At 35.2% G+C, this 20,012-nt stretch overlaps 2 protein-coding genes across 3 annotated transcripts; both read left to right on the top strand.

Annotated features, from left to right (window-relative positions):
• The first annotated feature begins 3,004 nt into the window (after positions 1-3,004).
• Positions 3,005-13,285, top strand: LOC140747966 (aromatic-L-amino-acid decarboxylase). Of its 2 annotated transcripts, none has more exons than XM_073080637.1 (6): positions 3,005-3,193; positions 7,630-7,714; positions 8,011-8,245; positions 10,706-10,955; positions 11,470-11,618; positions 12,119-13,285. In XM_073080637.1, the coding sequence occupies exons 2-6, from the start codon at positions 7,635-7,637 to the stop codon at positions 12,833-12,835; spliced, it is 1,431 nt and encodes a 476-aa protein (XP_072936738.1). In that variant the 5' UTR covers positions 3,005-3,193; positions 7,630-7,634; the 3' UTR covers positions 12,836-13,285. The 2 variants fall into 2 exon arrangements, with proteins under 2 accessions (XP_072936738.1, XP_072936737.1); XM_073080636.1 differs by lacking the exon at positions 3,005-3,193 and adding an exon at positions 7,271-7,389.
• Positions 13,286-15,469: 2,184 nt separating this feature from the next.
• Positions 15,470-17,420, top strand: LOC140748118 (spermine oxidase). The gene is made up of 2 exons (XM_073080852.1): positions 15,470-15,922; positions 16,010-17,420. Exons 1-2 carry the CDS (start codon positions 15,621-15,623, stop codon positions 17,310-17,312), a joined length of 1,605 nt encoding a protein of 534 aa, XP_072936953.1. The 5' UTR covers positions 15,470-15,620; the 3' UTR covers positions 17,313-17,420.
• The last annotated feature ends 2,592 nt before the right edge of the window (positions 17,421-20,012 follow it).

Here is a 20,012-nt window from a genome sequence, read left to right as displayed (position 1 = left end):
TGTCTTCTAATTAACCGAACTCAGTGACCCAATTCAACTGTGTCAAACAGGAAATATTCGAGAATTTGATAAATAGGTGACGTACTTCGGTATTTCTCGGATAGGTATTAGGTACTTATTCCGAAATGAAGGACAAAAGCTTTTTCCTTCACTTAGCGCAGTACGTGTCTCAAACAAAATGTATATATTCAGTGATAAAGTCCACTTGTTGCAACCTCCTTTCTACCGGGTGTAACCATAGCAACGGGGCGGATGTGAAACCACCCTGGCGTTTACACCCTCCTCACCCTATGTCCGGCTCTCAGCGAGTCAAGAGCAGGCGAGCCCGCGTCATCTCGGTAATTACACTTCTAAAGCTTTTGATAGAGTGGAGCTTTATGTATCACGACCCTCGCATTGAAAGTCAATGAGTTATAACCGGTGATATTTCATAATAAATTATCTGTGCGTGCCAGTTACACAACATGATTTGAAATTCTCATGTTAGGGAATTTTCTACTAGGAAGCTGTAAGAAACAGCACAAAATTTACAGAACCTGTAATATCTAGTAATTGAATTGCTATTGGACGAATATTTTTAATATCTTAAGGAAGAATGACATTGATGTAGGGAAACTACTTAGGACCGCGCACACTTGTGACGAAATCGCGCAAAGAAACCTGCTTTTGCACTTTACTAAGATCATGTTCATTTCATATTCAATTATTAAAGGTATTAAGTATATCGCAAGACATTGCTACTAAAGATAAGGCAGAAACAAAGATTTAATTTTGTCTGTGTTTAGTATCAATCGTAAAATCTTTTTTTTTTTTATAATATAAGAGTAGCAGACGATAATGCAGTCCACCTGATGGTAAGTGGCTACTGCCGCCCAGGGACATCTGTAATCAACCCCAGATAGGATTAGAAATTCTTATCTGAAGTCGGCCACAGGTGCGCCGCTATCACTGAAGACTAAGCTGGAACGGCTCGGAAAAGTATATCTCCCTTACCACACCCTTCAAACCAGAACACAGCAGCTCCTAACACTGCTGTTATAAGGTAGAAATAGGTGTGGCGGTGGTGCCGCCGGAGTCGAACCACAAATCGTATTATAGAGAATCAAGTTTGAAGGTAGAATGAAGTCTCTATTACAATATGTAATGATTATTATAAGTATATCATTTTTATTACGATATTTACGAGTTAATATTCCAAATCACACAATATTAAGAAAGTATTAAAAATGTTAATCAGTATTGTATACTTTACAAAAAGTTTTGTAACGCTTAAGAGAGTTCAGCAGCTAGTCGTCCTATTCAGCTTACATATATACGGCGTAAAAGGTTACAGCTTTATCTTCATCATCATCCTCAACAAACTTTATATAGAAATCAATAGGTAGGTAACTGTAGGTTTTATAGGTTTTAGAACTCGTCGTGTTTCCATTGTCGGAGGGACTATACTTAAGAACGAAATGTTTAAAGGGTTTTAGATAGACATCTAACTTAGTATATAGATATAGCAACGCAGTTGTGATCGATCTTAGGTAAGCCTTATTTGGGGTCGGTTCCAGATTCCTATGGACGGTAATGACCACTAATCAACAAGAGGGGCTGCAAGCTTATTTGCTGTTTCCACCACATAAAAAGTAGCTAAATCGCAATGAACTTCTGCGATTTATATTTAATGGATAAAGCGCATTTTCCGCTAGATTTTCAGAACTTGTCGCCGGGACAATTGATTCAATTCTCTTTTACCCACGAGGGATGTCGACACCCCGCGGGTGGTCTCCCATTTCCCACTCCACTTGATTTATTGCGTGAACGATAACTCCTTTACGGAAAAGATACCTATCACTATACTTATTTATGTATAAGGCCTACTGATAATACTATTAAGCTATCATATGTATTTATTACATAAAGTAAACAGATATTCTCTCCCACATTCTTAAAAACACAATATTCAGGTTTTCTTAAGGTCATCGAATAAGTATTTTATGTATTCACTCGTAATTCATTGTTAAAATATTAAACTTGTACCTAATCTATGAATGTGTATTTAATTACTTCAATATCCATTGGGAATGAAGTAACATTTATTTTGGATGGTAATTTCAGACTAATAATTGCGACAAGAAAACATATTTTTGTATTGAAAATGATTTTATTATAATAAATTATGATAATAAGTTCAATGTGTCAGGCACGTATTAGTATTAAGACGAAGTATAACCAAGTTTTATGAGTGTTGATTTGTTTTTTTTTTATAATATGGAGTAGCAGACGAGCATGCAGTCCACCTGATGGTAAGTGGCAACTGCCGCCCATGGACATCTGTAATAGACTCCAGATAGGATAAGATATTCGTACCGGAGGTCGGCCACAGATGCGCCGCTACCCCTGAGGACTAAGCTGGAACGCCTCGGAAAAGTATGTCTCCCTTACCACACCCTTCAAAACGGAACACAGCAGCGCTTAACACTGCTGTTATAAGGCAGAAATAGGTGTGGCTGTGGGCACCACCGGAGTCGAACCACAAAGGGATCTACCACTTTCAAAAATTGCAAAATTGATTAAATATATTTTCATATAATATTATTCATTATTTGCCATTGTTCTGATAAGAGAGAGAGAGACACTGTTGCTATAATACGAGTACTTCATTGTAAAATTATTTGTACATATTGTTAAAATTAACATTGTTTCCTTCCTTCTAGAATTATTTCCAACTATTTAGTTTATAGTATGTATCTACATTTTTCCTTTTTAATTAAACAGTCCAATTGTATAAATTGCCAATAACCAAAGACTCATCGCTGTCAGTGATTTGTTTGCCAATTCTCAATATTGAAAGGCTGAAGAGATGTTCAGTACCTTTGGGATAATTCCTTGTATTTTTATTCAGGTCCTTTTTGCAATGCGGTTAATCATTTAAATGGAGTCGACGATGGATTTATACAGTTTCTATAGAATTGCTATGTTCTCCCGTGCGCTACCGTCCGTATATAAAGCGCCGGGCTTCGCGGCGGCGGGCGTAGTGCGAGCCAGATTGCCAGTAGGACGTACCGCGATTCACGGCGGTTCTTTTAAAACAAATCAATTCAATATTATATTTATCCTTACATACAAATCGTCACCAGTTCAGTGATTTACAGTATAGTCAGTAATTTAAGTGCATTATTATTCATAGAAGCTTCTATATACTCCGGTGAGTTGTTAATTATACCGATAACACTATTAAGTTCGGCCTTTGATATTCGCACTGAGTTGAACTAAGTGTCACCGTTTCAAATTTAATAGTAAGTCCTTGAGGCTATAGGTATTAAGCTATCGGTTTAATCCTGTTTCATATTAATTCAAGTAATGTACATGTAGTATATAAAATAAAAGTAGAAATAAATTGTTCAAATTATTTATAATCTCGGAGATAATGGTCGCGTAGTGTTACAGATAAAAAAACTTTACCTACTAGATAGTATCTCATCAAATTATATCTTCTTTCAAAGATTAGATAATCTTTGAAAGAAGATATAATTTGATGAGATAAAAGTTAACTGTTTTATAATATTCATATTTATCATATTGATGATACAATGGGACAAAGAGGTAAATAGGTAATTATAATAAGTAAATGTAGAGTCAGAGTTACTTAACAGGTAATTAGCGCTTTTAAAACTATACAGTCACTAATTTGTATTGAAATACCAATTTATTAATGAAAAATATATTTACAGCCTAAAATGGTGATTACAATACAAAAAAAAATTAGCATTTTGTATTACCTCAGTTATAGGAGCATCGTAAACATACGGACAAACTTAAACTTGGTTTGAATATCAATTACATAACAAATAATTTAATGATTTGAGAAAGAACTATTACATTGTGAGTTTTATCTGTAACTTTAATTTTATAGACCATAAAATATATTTCTGAATTTACTCTTTAAATACATTATGTTGACATAGTGTATTTATATTAACTGTTAAATAAGATGTATTTATATAGTCTTGGATTTTAAAACAACGGAAGGTGGGAAACGAAAGAGCATTTTTACCGGCTTCTCAAAGAAGAGATGTTTCCTGTTTGTCAAGATTTTTTTTGTATATCCAGCGATTTTCTCGCAATGCTGTGAACGGTTGTCATGATTCAAATCAAACACCAATTTTTGCGGCTAACAGGGGGTTCCATTTCGTGGAAATTGGAAAATTTTCGCTAGATTTCCCAAAAAAAAACCTAATAACCTTATTTCTTATAAACTTGAATAACTCGTGTAATTCTGGTCCAATTGCAATTTTCTTTTTTCATTTCAAAAGCTGTTTGTTGAAAGGAAATCAACATCTGCTTAAATAATTTGTCAGCAAGTCAGTTGTATTTTTTTGTTAAAAAAAAATATGTGAACAGTGTAGAGATCGCGCGTTAGTATAGTCCTCGCCAAACTACTAGTCCGATTTTCCTGTAATGTAAGAATCAAATTCCAAATCATTTGGTCTAGTAGTTTCGGAGCAAATTGGCTGTGACAGAAGAACGGACGCAAAAGTGATCCTCAACTGAACAGTTTTCTTTTAGTTTTTTCGCTTAGAACCCTAAAATTGTGAAATTTCGAATTATTATAGACAAAATTGATAAAATTTATCAGTACTAATAAATTTTATCAATTTTGTTTTAAATCACGATTTATGAATCTTCCTGGTTTGTTCTATATTGGAACCTTGAAATATGTATATCTCTAAAGTCATTGATATAATTGGCTTAAATACTGACTTTCGATTATTTGACCTCAACCTTCCTCGTCAAAGTTTAAGATACGACATACTTAATCTTACCAAAACAATGTATCAGGAGACATTTTCTATATTAATAAATGAACTTGTTTTTACACACTAAGATCGACACAATCAATACAATTAGGTACCGAATCTATTAAATTATTTCAACCTTGACATGATTATAATCAAGAGCAACAATAAACATTTTGTATCAACATTCAACACAAAAAACTCGAACATGAAGAGTAAAATATATTTGCAAGTTATTTTCGTATGTGGTTCCACCCCATGTAGAGTCTATTTAGGTTTCGCCGCTTCGCAAACTCTACCAAAATCAATTAGCTCGTATCTACGCTTATCAAAGAGTAGGAAGCTGCACTTACTTCATTGTATTATAAGGGCTCCCATTCGATTTTCTCCCACGCGTATATTTAAATGACTTATTTAGGTTAGTATCTGTTCTTGTATTGGTTGTATTTACAATTTTTGTTTATTTATGAGTAGGATGGAATTTATTACAAGCGGAAATTTTATACAGGGTTATTAAAAGCCGACGGTAAATGAAATCAAAGAACACGGGAATTCCTACTGATAAAAGACAAACAATTTTAATTCGGAACCGACGTCATAACGTCATCATGCGTTCGTACTTATAAGGAAAATACAGAGGTGATAAACCTTATACTGGTTCTCGGGGCTTTATTCACGAGGCGCGAGGAAATACCCGTTCACCTGGTTTGTCTCTTTCAGGATAACTTCGTTTTCCTACTTTTACTGTTAGTTTTACAATTATTGTAAATGTTTATTATTTTTAAATTTTTATTATGTTTCTTCCAAAAATTGTTTACCTTAATAAAATATCATAAATCTATTGTTATGTATCTAATCACTTGTTCAGAGTATTCTATGACTGTAAATAATTATAACCGCTAATTATTATATTTTACTTATTAATTATTTAAGTGAAGAGTTTATGCGATTGTTGAAAGAAAATTGCACAAAATTATGGCAAAATTCTATGTATTACTAGGTCATTTATTAAGAATTTCAGGTACCTAAGATTTTTCTTATAATTTATTCCATTGCCCTTCTTTCTATAAATAATCATTATGGTCTTTATGGAACTGTGTTAATTAATGTTAAATTACAGAGTCATAACAATTCCCTGTAATGCTGAAGTTTCAAACGCAAGTTTGCGTGTTATCTTTTTATTTTTATCCTTGACTTTAAGTGAATCGAAAACATGTTGACTTTATGTGTATGATAAAAACATAGATATATGTCAGTAGGATAATATATCTATGGATAAAAATAATGAATTTATACATGTGCAGTAATTAAGTCAATGATTTATAGTATTAATGTTATTGAAACATTTGAAAGCTTCGTGACACATCGCCTCTGTCATGCTGTGGTCGTCATGTAATATAAATTAAAAATGCAAAGTTAAAATGACTCTTAATTTTGATCTACAAGGTAGACTGTGTGTGTGGATATTAACATATTTTCAAGAAGCAATTACGATTTTTGTATTTTATAAGACTAGTTGTATTGCAATGGCTTAGATTACACTTAGATTATTTATAATTAGATTAGTGTTTCAGAATCATAGAAAAATTACTGAACAGTATAGTTACTTTATGATATGGATGAATATCTTGATGATATCTTGGATGAATTTGGTGTGGCGTGCGTTTAAAACAACTTTTTTTAATTTTAGACTCAACAATTATTATGATATTATTATGGTACAACTTTTAATTGTAAAGTCACGTTTAAATGCAACAAAACAATTTTGAGCATTATCTAAAAATACTGTTTAGCGTTTGATCAGCATCGGCGAGGTCCACCAGTAACCTCGCACCACTTGCTCGCCGAGAGCGTTGTGCAAGCACGCTCAACACCGCTCTCTCGACATTGAACGTGGAATTATAAAATTTTGTTGTTCCACTAGAATACATAATCACCGCAATTATGCAGTGCGTAAGGATACTGTATGTTTAAGTTTTTGTACGCTACATGTTGAATAAAAACAATAATTTATAGGTAACTTCATTAATCTCACAAAATATATAAACGTGTCATTAATGGTCGCGTAGATAACACACCTACAATCATTGCGCAATACCTATTGATTAGCAGCAGCTAGGTATAAATAATGATATAGAATAGGTAATTATAATATAGGTAATCAATGCGTTAAGATATGTAACTGATATATTTTGCTCTAATTTATACTGAACGTTTCAAAATCAAACACGATTTTTGAAAAATTACACAGTAAGTAAAGTAACTAGATAAATTACTGTACCTACCTATTTATCGACCTCTAGAATAAATTAGTTTCAGTTTTTTACTAAAATATCTGATATGAAATAACGCATTTGACTCTATCTGCCATCTCATCTCGCCAAAGGCTGTATTTGTTTTGATGGGAATTGCACTCAAAAATAGTCGTCGTTAAAGAAATTAATTAATAGAAAATCTAGATGATAATTTTATTGTGAGTAGAGGTACTGAATGCAGATGGAGTCGAATGCGGACGTTTAAGTACCTAACTGAAATGTCTTACTCATTACAAAAACTCCTGTTTTAGATATGTCCAAGATGGAGCAGGATCTAAAATTACAAATCGGTTTGTGCAAAGTATTCAATCTGTTTCTAGCGTTTTGGCTTAATCTTGATTTGTGCTATAATTGTAAACTTACTGTATTCCTTATTATGCCTTTGTTTATTTTGTGAGCGTAGGCCCCAGCGCAGTATTCCGTTATTATTTTTTGCAGATAATTATGATTGCACTTATGTATTTATTACATTCATAAAAAATTAATTTATGAATATAATTTATAGAGAGATCGGTTGTTTTATTTTACAGGAGCAATGGAGGCGCCTGAATTTAAGGATTTCGCCAAAGCTATGGCTGACTACATAGCGGAATACTTGGAAAATATAAGAGACAGGTAAGCAAACCTGTTATACTTAATATTAACACACGCGAAGTAATTCATCAATAATACAGTTCTACAAGTTCTACCAGAGGAGGGCTATAGCCACGCCGAAGATTAAGGAACGATTCATAGGTATATAAATGTACCTATAACCCTTGTCACACTTTTCAAACCAGAACACAGCAGAGTTTAAGACTACAGTTACAAAATAGTGGTTCTGAAGTCGAACCAGAAAGCTCTACCATCTGCAAACAACAACAATGAAACATTTCAGCACCATCTTACGTATCCCAATCTCTAATTTCCAGACAAGTGGTACCATCAGTGAAGCCGGGGTACCTGCGTCCGTTAGTACCTGAGCAGGCACCCGAGAAAGCGGAGCCCTGGACTGCTGTGATGGCGGATATCGAACGCGTCATCATGTCCGGCGTCACACACTGGCACTCGCCGCGCTTCCATGCCTACTTCCCTACTGCCAACTCTTACCCCGCCATCGTAGCTGACATGCTGAGCGGTGCCATCGCTTGCATTGGCTTCAGCTGGGTAAGAAGACTTTTCAAAGCTTTTACTTTTATCATATTATGATTCAGAAATCTCATAGGCATCTCTCAATGAAGTATGTACAAAATTTAGGGTTATAGGTCACCATAGCGACCAATTTCGATTACTTAGTTGAATTTCAAATATCATTAAGCAGATCAAAGGTTCCAGATTCGAACCCACAAACTCAAGCGTGAGAGATTAAACAAGCAAGTTATAAAATAGAACCTATGTAATACCTAGGTAGTTAATTCGAAAATTGTAAATTAATGTTATTTTGTGATTTATTAGTTGATTGTCCTGTACCGACGATAGTTCTACGGCAGTCACAAAAACTGTTTGCAAAATAATCGTATTTCGTCAACCTGCCTTGCCAATTGTTCAGTTTGCACCATATATAGCAAAACATATGAATGAAGTAGGTAGGTGCGGTAGTCACACACCGCAAACCGCAATGTCATAAGAGCTATGCATACTCAATGCCAGTGTCAATGTTACAATTACTAAAACGCGAACAAGGAAAACCAGTCACGCACAATACGATAAGGATATTGTCTCTATGATTAATTATTTTTTTATCGAACGTTTAAGATTAATCGTGACAAAACTTTACTACTAATAGTTAAATAGAGCCGATCTATGTAACTGGTATATGACCAGACGTGTACATATTTCCGCAAATAAGGTTCCGGTTTTTTTTGCCAATAAACTGATTTAAGTAATCATTAAAACAGGTATTTTATGTTTGTTTTTCGTCGATATATTCCTAGGTATAAGAAACGGCGAATTCTACTTCCGTCTATGCCAGAACCCCATTTAGTGAATATATTGTTACACTTCATATTTATACCCATATTTGCAAATTTGATATTTTAATATTTATGTAACAAAATATTTAGGTATCTACACGTATTGGCCATATAATTAAAACGCAATTAATTGTATCAAAGTACGTAATTTTAAGTTGTTTCTTATTTTTTTGTTACCCTCTTTAATGATCCTATCTCTACTTTTGTCCCTTTTCATTTTTGTCAGGTTGCTGTCATATTTTTTTTAAGAATACACACAAGGACACTAAGGACATCCAAGGACACCTAAGGACTCAATATAAAAGAAATCAAATAATATTTGTTAATTAAAAATGCAAATGCGCACGTACCTAGTGGTCTCACTGATAAAAAGAGTAGCCACAAAAAATGTGATTCTGCTATCGGTGTAGGTCGCATATGTATTTTTATTAAAATTGGCATTTAATGATAACATTTAAAGATTGTGGGTACCATACACAATTAGCGTACTGAAAAGGTTTTTGGTACTAGGTACTAAAGACAGTTTTAGCATAATATAAAATACTTGAAGGTGGTAGAACATTTTATGGTTCGACTCCGGCGGCACCACCGCCACACCTATTTCTACCTAATAACAGCAGTGTTAGGCGCTGCTGTGTTCCGGTTTGAAGGGTGTGGTAAGGGAGACATACTTTTCCGAGGCGTTCCAGCTTAGTCCTCAGGGGTAGCGGCGCATCTGTGGCCGACCTCAGGTAGGAATATCTAATCCTATCTGGGGTTGATTACAGATGTCCATGGGCGGCAGTAGCCACTTACCATCAGGTGGACTGCATGCTCGTCTGCTACCCTTATATTATAAAAAAAAAAAAAAAACTTTTTTCTCTTACATTTTTAAAGTACTTGGATAAGTACTATGAAAATATAATTAATGAACTAGTGTACGTACCTATCTACTTGTAAGTATTATACTCTATCCTCAAAACAAGTAGGTATCACAAAATGCTTTTCCTGGTTAATCGTATTAAGTAATTTCATTTAATTTTTATTGAGAAAAAAGTCACAATCTCATTCAAGTATAATCATAATAGTTGAGCCTTTAAGCTAGAGATGTGCCGAGTCAGGTCGACTCGAGTCAGTACTCGAGTACTTACATAAACTCGCATACTCGAGTACCAATAGTGATACTCGAGTACCAGTAATACTCGAATACTGACGATACTCGTACACTACAACTACTACTCGTACAAGTAAAAACTTGTTTAATTTTGTGTAGGGAGTGGCGTTTTTTTTTTTTTTTGCTCATCCGTGCTATTGGACTGTATGTTGTGCAAAGTACTCGAGTACTTTGTGAATACTTTGGACTCGAGTACTGACACGATTCTTTTTTATATGAGTACTAAAGTACTCGAATACCAAAAAAGGCCGACTCGGCACATCATTACTTTAAGCAATACAAATAACATAATACTTCGGTTGTAGGTGTAGGACATGTGATATGAACATTATCTATGTTTTCGTTTACGTTTTTAACATCGGATATTTTTTAGTTCTGACGTACGTGTTTACCTATTATTGAATTAAATTATTATGTAAATATTTAAATATGATAGCGTGTGAATAAATACCTAATTACTGAAATACACTTTGATTGATAGAATGTACTTATCTTCCTTAGATCGCCAGCCCCGCATGCACGGAGTTAGAAGTAGTGATGCTCGACTGGTTGGGCCAGATGCTTGGACTCCCCGAAGAGTTCCTCGCGCGATCAGGCGGCGAGGCCGGTGGCGTCATCCAGGGTACTGCGAGCGAGGCCACGCTGGTCGCACTCCTGGGGGCCAAATCCCGAATGATGCACAGAGTGAAGGAACAACACCCTGAGTGGAGCGACACTGAAATTCTATCTAAACTTGTGGGATATTGCAACAGTTAGTATACTTTTAAGTAGTTGACGCTTATTAATTAAAATAAAATATACATAAAATTCTGAGTACTACAACACAAGGAATAATGTCGTTTTTTTGTGTATTTTTGCGGAACTAAACGTCTCTTTTATTTGATTTTCCAAAGTTACCTTTGATTCATTATGCCTGGAAGTTGGTTTATAATATTATCGAAGATGTGAAAAGTCCTCGGTTTCCTGATGTATCTACTTTGGATGATACAGCCCTAGCAGTATCTTCAGTATCTGTACCACGACCCGAAATTTATTAATAATATAAATTAAAAATGCAAAGTTTATTATTGTTATACTGCTGTACACGGGTCTACTCTCAAAATGAAAAGGATTTAGAAGGCCTAGGCCTAGTCAATCAAAATATCCGAAAAGCCAAATATTTTGAACTTCGTTTACCAGCGTGAGAGCTTATATTTCCACTTTTCATTCCAAGTTCCAATTTTCGTTTCATTTTTCATTCTTAATTTTTTGAATCAATTTTCCAGAACAAGCGCACTCGTCAGTGGAGCGCGCGGGTCTATTGGGTGGAGTGCGGCTGCGCTCGCTGGCGCCCGACGCCCGCCACCGGCTGCGCGGTGACGCGCTCCGTGACGCTATCGAGGAGGACACCAAGAAAGGACTCATTCCCTTCTTTGTTAGTTGCTTTTATATTTCTTTTAACTCGACTTTTTATAATATATGAGTAGCAGTATACGAGCAGTCCACCTGATGATAAGTGCAGCCCATGTACAATGTACATCTATATCTACAGGTAACTCCCGATAAAATTAGAATTCCTGTCTGAGCTCGTCCTAAAATGCGCTGAGGACTATATTGGAATGCTTCGAATAAGTATGTCTCCCTTACCACACCCTTCAAACCAGAACATAGCTTAACACTGCGGTTAGGCTGAAATAGGTGTGGTGCTACTACGGCTACAGTGGGTAATGTTTTTATCTATCTTTGGCATGTCCTACAGTCGAAATGGCTTGACGGATTTTATAGTACGAAGATTCGTCTACATTTTGGAAATGACATACGCCTCATACCTTCCCTTTTTTCCCTTTCCTATGTTTTTTTTATTTATCCTATGTTTTTTTAAAGTGAGATATTGATAAGTAGATGACAGATGATAATTATTTTCATTTGATTCAGGCTGTAGCGACTCTGGGGACGACGTCGTCGTGCGCGTTCGACGCGCTGGACGAGCTGGGCGACGTGTGCAACGACGCGCGCGTGTGGCTGCACGTGGACGCGGCCTACGCCGGCTCCGCGTTTGTCTGCCCCGAGTACCGCTACCTCATGAAGGGTGTCGAGAAGGCAGACTCGTTTAACTTCAACCCGCACAAGTGGCTCCTCGTCAACTTCGACTGCTCCGCCCTGTGGCTGAAGCAGCCCCGTTGGATCGTTGACGCCTTCAACGTCGACCCGCTCTACCTGAAATACGAACAACAGGGATCCGCACCCGATTATCGCCACTGGCAGATCCCTCTCGGCCGACGGTTCCGATCCCTCAAGTTGTGGTTCGTCCTCCGGCTCTTCGGTGTGGAGAATCTCCAGAAACACATCCGAAAGCACATCGCTCTAGCACATCTTTTCGAAAACCTCTGCACTTCTGACGAACGGTTTGAGATATTCGACGAGGTAACTATGGGATTAGTTTGCTTTAGGCTCAAAGGCGATAATGAAATCAACGAAGCGCTCCTACGGCGCATCAACGGCCGCGGAAAGATCCACTTGGTTCCGTCTAAAATAGACGATACTTACTTCCTGAGATTAGCGATATGTTCCCGTTACACTGAAGATAGCGATATTCAGCTGTCTTGGGCAGAAGTCAAGGCATCCGCTGATGAAGTACTGCAAGAAAAATAAAAAAATATATATACAAATAATAAGAAAATAGTTGTTACATCGTGCAGCAATAAAGTTATGCTATTAATATTCAACCTTAGGCTTCTTCATGTCTACTTAAATGTACTACCTAATCTTGTTAGATAAATCTAAATCACTATCGATATCAAAATATTTAAAGTATGTTATTATAATCTATTTAAAGTATTATCTTAATTACCTACCAATTTAATAGTTGCATGAATAGATGGTAAACTTAATAACTGAGAAATCTTTTCGCACCTAGGACGTGCCTACAATAATTATGTTTATTAGAAGTATAGTCTAATTTATATCAGATCTTTAGATATGTATAACAATGTATGTTATTATATCTTCGGATTATTGTTATGAATATGTACCTACCTAATTTATGAGTAATTAAAGTTACCTAAGTCGTTATATTCAATAAATGTATGAACCTATAGGCAATATGTTTTTTTATTGGACTCCTAAACACGAGCATACGGATGCATACGAGCATTTTACTTGGCTAATTGATAAATGTAGAAAGTAGGTATAATTAAAGTATGTTTGCTATTATATCTTATCTAATAAAAACTGACACTAGTATTTATAGTTTAGCATGAGTTAAAGTCCTATTTTTATAACGTCATAAAGGAGAACAGGCGAAAGAGATAGTGCCTGTTAGATTAGATTGGCCAGACAGTTTTGCAAGCTTGAACAATAAATGTGTTGGGTACTTGTTTTTATTGTTCCGTGGTGGGACATAAAACTCTTAGGTGAACATTGTCCATGTAAAACTGTCGGGCCGAGCTAATCTGACCTAGCATAATATAGTGATTGTATCAACTCGCGAGGATTAAAGGTTACTAGGATCCTCATCTATGCAGAAGTTTTCGGATTCATTACTTAGCAAGTCGGACAGTTACATGACTATTTACCCGACTGCCAAGGAAGGGTTATGTTTTTCACGCGTATCTTGTATGTTTGTCTTTCTTTATTTGAACCGATCTAAAAAACGGCTGGATGAATTTCAACAGTTAGAGTGAGATTATATTTGTCTCAATGACCCGAGTGTCCTTAGATAGGTGTTAGTAAAAAGAAATCAATATGGCGGGTTTTGGGCGCGAAATAGTAACACATTTAAAAAAAAAGTTAACCGAACCTATCGAGTAGGGTATCAAATGAAAGGAAATTAAACGGAGATTATAAAAAAATATTTGTATATATATAAAACAGCAAGGTGACTGACTGACTGACTAACTCAATGACTTTTTCATTTTTCAGAAATCAACGTACAGCCTAAACCAAGGACCTTACAGTTTTGAAAATTTGCACATAGATTCTCTATATAGCGTGATTAAGTACTTTAAGTAATTAAGGCCTTTTGGAAATTCTACCCTTAAGAGGGTAAAATAGAGGAAAACAGTTTTTTTGAAATCCTTTAATTTTTAAGCAACTACTGTAAAATTTTGTATTTGACTTTCTGGATAGGAACAAGGACGCACTTAGTTATCCTCCTCCGAAAAATCAACCCCGTAGAGGGTAAAATAAGGGTTAAAAGTTAATTTTTACAATCGTCAATTTTGAAGCAAACACTATGGAATTTTGTATCAGGCTTGTTGGATAAAAATAATGAAATTCTGTCTCTAACGAGGTAAAATAATTACCGAAACTTTGATTTACTGAAGTTATATATTTTATAGACCGTAAATGGTGGAGTTTTTCGCGAAATAGTAACACGTTTTAAAAAAAGTTAACCAAACCTATCGTTCAAAATAAAGGAAATTAAGAGGAGATTACACATACATTATATAATATATCTTATATATAAAATTCTCGTGTTAGGTACCGTACTCGTCCGATACGGCTTCACCGATTTTCACCAAATATTATATACATATTCAGTAGGTCTGAGAATCGGCCACTATCTATTTTTTTTACCCCTAATTGATAAGGGTTGTTCACCCTTAACTTTTTTTATTTATATGGCAACACAACGTTTGCCGGGTTAGCTAGTACATATATACTCGTATATACACATCGAGATGACTGTCTGACTAAATGAGTGAGTTGCTGTGCCAGAGATCAACACAAAGGGAAACCGCTGAACTGCTTAAGTTCAGCGGTTTCCGTGAATTCAGTGCTGGAATTTTACACATAAGTTCTTTATATAGCGTAAATGAGCACTACGAGGATAAAATAGGATAATATTGTTTGAACGTCTTTTGTTTTTGAAGCAGACACCTACTATGAAACTTTGTTTTGGCTTTCTGGATATAAATAATGAAATGCCTATTTCGCTGCTTTTGGAAATTCTACTTCAGCCTTTTTGGTGCAGTCGGGCTTTTGATATTTTTAATTAATTAATTGTTTTGCTATTTATTCTTTAGCTTATTAGTGCCATTACAAGTAAAATCTGCCATTTTAGGCTCCAGTCTAATGAGCCTACTGGCAAATCCACCACTACTCAAAATATTCTATTGGCAAATTCTCCATTATCCAAAAGATAAAACAGTTAAAAAAATATACGTGCGGAAATAGATAACTTCTCTTCCTTTGGGAAGTCGGTTAATTATCTATAAAAGAGGGTGAACTGTGAACTAGAATAGCCAAATCTACAAGTCAGGCCATAAATACTCTATTTAACGAAAACAAATATTCTAGCCGTCCTCTTTGATTGTGTCAACTATGTCATATTACTCATCAGCACCATTTTATGAATAATCACAAAATTAGATAGTGAGATGCATCTTTCCAGATGTCTTTGAAACATATTAGACGTGATTAATTGTTCACCAAAATGAAGTTGTCAAGCTTAAAATCTTACGTGCCGCAAGGTTTTATTGTCACCCTCAAGTATCTAAATACAGAGCAAGTAGCAAAGGTAGTAAAAAGAATACCAAAAACATCATGCAGAGCACTGAGCAGTGCTGTAAGTGCGTCGGGGCAGGAACAGTGCATCATGGATTCTTGCAGCATCAACCCGACCTGCCAGGAACCACGCGTTATCATAGTGGGCGCAGGTATGGCGGGCCTATCCGCCGCCCACCGGCTGCAGCAGTGCGGGATTCGAAACTATGTAGTACTAGAAGCCAAGGAAAGGTAGAATTTAAATCAAGTATAATATTATCATCATTATATCATTTGTTTTAGACACATAAGAATACTAAAAAAATTATTGTGTTCCAGACCTGGTGGACGCATCCATTCCTGTTGGCTTGGCGACGCAATAATTGAAATGGGTGCGGAGTGGATTTTTGGTGCTTGTTTACCCAATTCTGTATATACTTTAGCGTCACAAGACAGGCTCTTGCAAACACCATTGCCTCGACTCGACGCTTCTCGCGGATTGTTTTGCACCAGTGAGGGGCGAGCTATTGATTTGCCAGTTACTATTACCGCTTATCATACTTTTCGACAAATAGAGCAGCAAGCTGCAAATTTATTTAGATTAGGTGGCGAACGTCCGCATGGAACTTTACTTAATTTTATTGGTTTGCGGATCCAACAAGAATTGCATAACTTCCCAGAAGACCAGAGATATGATGCTGCTCGGGTAATGTTTGGATTAACCAATATTTTACGCAATAGGTGCGGAGATGATTTGTCCCTCGTTAGCGCTGATCAATATGGTAGCTACATTGAACTTCCTGGAGGAAACGTAAGAGTTCCTTTAGGGTATGTAGGTGTGATGGCCCCTTTGTTGAGGGATCTACCAGATAATTGCATAAGATACAATAAACCTGTAAATGTGGTGCGCTGGGGACAAGGACAAGCAGGCTCTGGACGTGTTTTGGTAAAATGTTGTGATGGTGAAGAAATCACCGCCGACTATGTGATACTTACGATGTCTCTTGGCTGCCTGAAGTGTCAAGCTGATAAATTATTTGCACCACCTTTACCCATTTGCAAACTGAATGCTATTTGCAGTTTAGGTTATGGGCTTAGTGATAAAATATTTCTTGAATACGCTGAGCCTTTTTGGGTTTGTCACGAAGGTAATTTAAAGTTAGCTTGGTCGGCTGAAGAACTCCAATGTCGGTGTGATTGGACTCGTGGTATTTGCGCCGTAGATGAAATGCCGGGTAGCAAGCATGTACTGTGTGCTTGGGTTTCTGGACAGGAAGCGGCTGTAATGGAATCTATGGTAGATAATGACGTCGCTGAAGGATTAACGCAATTATTGCGTAGATTTACTGGAAACCCTTGCCTGCCGTATCCGCAAATGATGTTGCGTTCCCGCTGGGCATCTGATCCTCATTTTTGTGGTGCTTACTCATATATGGGTTGTTGCTCTACTGTAAGTCACCAGTGTGAACTTGGTACTCCTGTGCCAGGCCCGTGTGATCCTCAGCCTCCTATCCTCTTATTTGCCGGTGAAGCAACTGTTCCAGGATATTTCGCTACCGTGCATGGAGCAAGACTAAGTGGGATCAGAGAAGCTGAACGAATAGTTCTGTTGACTAAAAAGTTTGAAGGTCCGCCGCGTTAAATTATTTGTTTAGGTTTGTTGTCCGAATTTTACGTAACCATATTTGATTTTTATATACATTTTTAACACCTTGTTATAAATAAACAATATACGAGTTATAACAAATTGTTAGTGTGTTTAACATTATTATAATAAGCATCTTTTGTATAACGTCATACAATTAATATTCATCGTTCTGTTGGCTGTGATTTAAATTTATTTTTCTGACAAGAGACCCGGCAGTAGTCAATAATGAATATGTGTTTATTAATCACTTGATGTTAAATGGCCATTGTTGCCTACCGACGCTTTCAACAGGACAGGAATCCTAACTTAAGTGTGTGATAAGGACTTAAAAGACTTAAATTTGCCTTATCTGCTAAGCACGTAAATAGATTCACCAAGATTTCTGCCACTTTAAAATGAAATAATTATACAATGTAAAATTAGTTTTCAGAATTAGGCATGTAAATACCCATAGGCAAAGATAAAGATCTAATCATATCAGCGTGTATCATTAGCTAAGTAATACATCTTAATTCTAAAATAAAACACACAAGTGCTGTGGAATTAGAAACATTTATTTTCCATTTGCCAATATAAAAAATCGAAAAATACAATAAAAATATTGTCTACATGTAGATTCAAATAAAACGTATGTGTATCAACTATACAATTTTCGTGTAAAATTTAGTATTCTTAATATGTATATTTTTTACCTAAGAACATCGATAAATAATTTAATTGAGATTGATACCTACTTTATTAGTATTAGGATTAATTATATATTTTATCCCGTAAGCTATAGGTAGTAATGTTTTTTTTTTGGATTTTGTTAAATGTAAAATTAAGTACCTTTAATTTTTGCCTATATTAAAATGGAATGAATTTATTTCTAGTAGCTGTCGTACTACAAAGATATGTAGGTACATATAATGAATGAAGATATTTTAACGTGAATACATAAATACAATCTATCTAATAATACTTTTAGATTAATACGAGACATTTTTATTTTGTTGAATAATTGAGGAGTCCAGAACACTTTTTAATACGCTTTTATTAGCTTCAGACGTATGTATGTTGGTATGTTAGTATGTAACGGAATCTTTGAACATGATTTTAACCCCCTTCAAAACGTCGGATTAACTTGAAATTTGGCATACTTATTAAGGACCGATGACAATTCAATATTTTAAACATTCTGACTCGTTATCCTTACTAGGATAATCAGGATCAGCGATTTTTGTTTTCCTGAGACCCGGAAGGTCTGCGTTTAGACCAATAAAGGAATCTACCAGGCGCGCCGTTCACCTAACCTAACCTAACCTGACCTGACCTGACCTGACCTGACCTGACCTGATCTGACCTGACCTGACCTCAACTTCGACGCGTCCGTTGTTAATAGCATCATGAAGCGGTGTCTCATCATCCTTATTCATTCAGCACTTCAACATCTGCACCTTCCTTTAACATGATTTCCACTATTTCATTGTTCCCATTTCTTGCTGCCAAATGTAAAGGCATATATGATTTTAGCTCATCGTCATAGTCACAACTTATATTATTAACTCGAGCTGTAAAATTAATTAAACTACTAACAGTTTTAAAATCTCTGCAGGCAGCAGCAACACAAAGAGAAGAAATTCTATAATTATTTTTGATATTAACATCATCATGCTGTAATATTAAATCGATGATTGGACGACGTCCTTTTGAAATGGCTAGATGTAAAGCAGTTGACCGTTTTTCTCTTGAGTATTGCCATCAGCGCCTGTTTTTAAAAGATGCTCTATCATCCTTTTTCCGTGATTACTTTTATCCAAGATAGAGGACCTGGGATATGGTATAAATTATGAAAGAAAGCAGTTAGCATTGGCAATTCGGATGTCATTCAACAACTCCTCTGGGATTTTCACGTTAACAATAAAAATAAACACCAATGTAAAACACCACTTCATACAGCTGTGTTAAACAATGACCCAATATTCATTTTTGCACTGCTAAGCAAAGGTGCTGATGCTGATTCGAAAGATAAACTTCATAATACACTACGTAATAATCGCTAAAATAATCACTAAAAAATGAAAAATAAATAATAGTTAAAAAAAACTAAAAAATACGCTTTTATAAAAAAATCGACCAAAAAATGAAAAATAAATAATAGTTTAAAAAAATACACTTTTTATAGAAAATCCAACTAAAAAATAGAAAATATTTTTTTTTAAATTTGAATTAAGAATAGTGTAAATAAGATAAAAATATTTTTTAATGTAAAAAAAGCGTGGGGTGCTTTTTAAGATATTATCAAAATGATAATCCTTCTACTCAATATCTATCAATAAAATATTTATAACTATTGACACCATGCACCCCACGCTTTTTTTACAATAAAAAATATTTTTATCTTATTTACACTATTCTTAATTCAAATTTTAAAAAAAATATTTTCTATTTTTTAGTTGGATTTTCTATAAAAAGTGTATTTTTTTAAACTATTATTTATTTTTCATTTTTTGGTCGAATTTTTTATAAAAGCGTATTTTTTAGTTTTTTTTAACTACATATTATTTATTATATTCCACTTGAATCTATTCTCAGTACTTGTCTATTCATTGCTTCCAGTAAATTAAAACATAATTGGTACATACTTAGTAAAAACAGGCACACATGATAATTCGTATTAAGAACAATGTACGAAAAATGAGGTAAAATGAAGTT

Source organism: Epargyreus clarus, unplaced genomic scaffold (genome assembly GCF_041222505.1).
Source record: "Epargyreus clarus isolate Ecla_fem2 unplaced genomic scaffold, WU_Ecla_fem_2.2 ptg000015l, whole genome shotgun sequence".
NCBI classification, from domain to species: Eukaryota; Metazoa; Arthropoda; class Insecta; order Lepidoptera; family Hesperiidae; genus Epargyreus; species Epargyreus clarus.
Note: the sequence above shows the minus strand (reverse complement) of the source record. Positions and strands in the feature narration are given on the sequence as shown.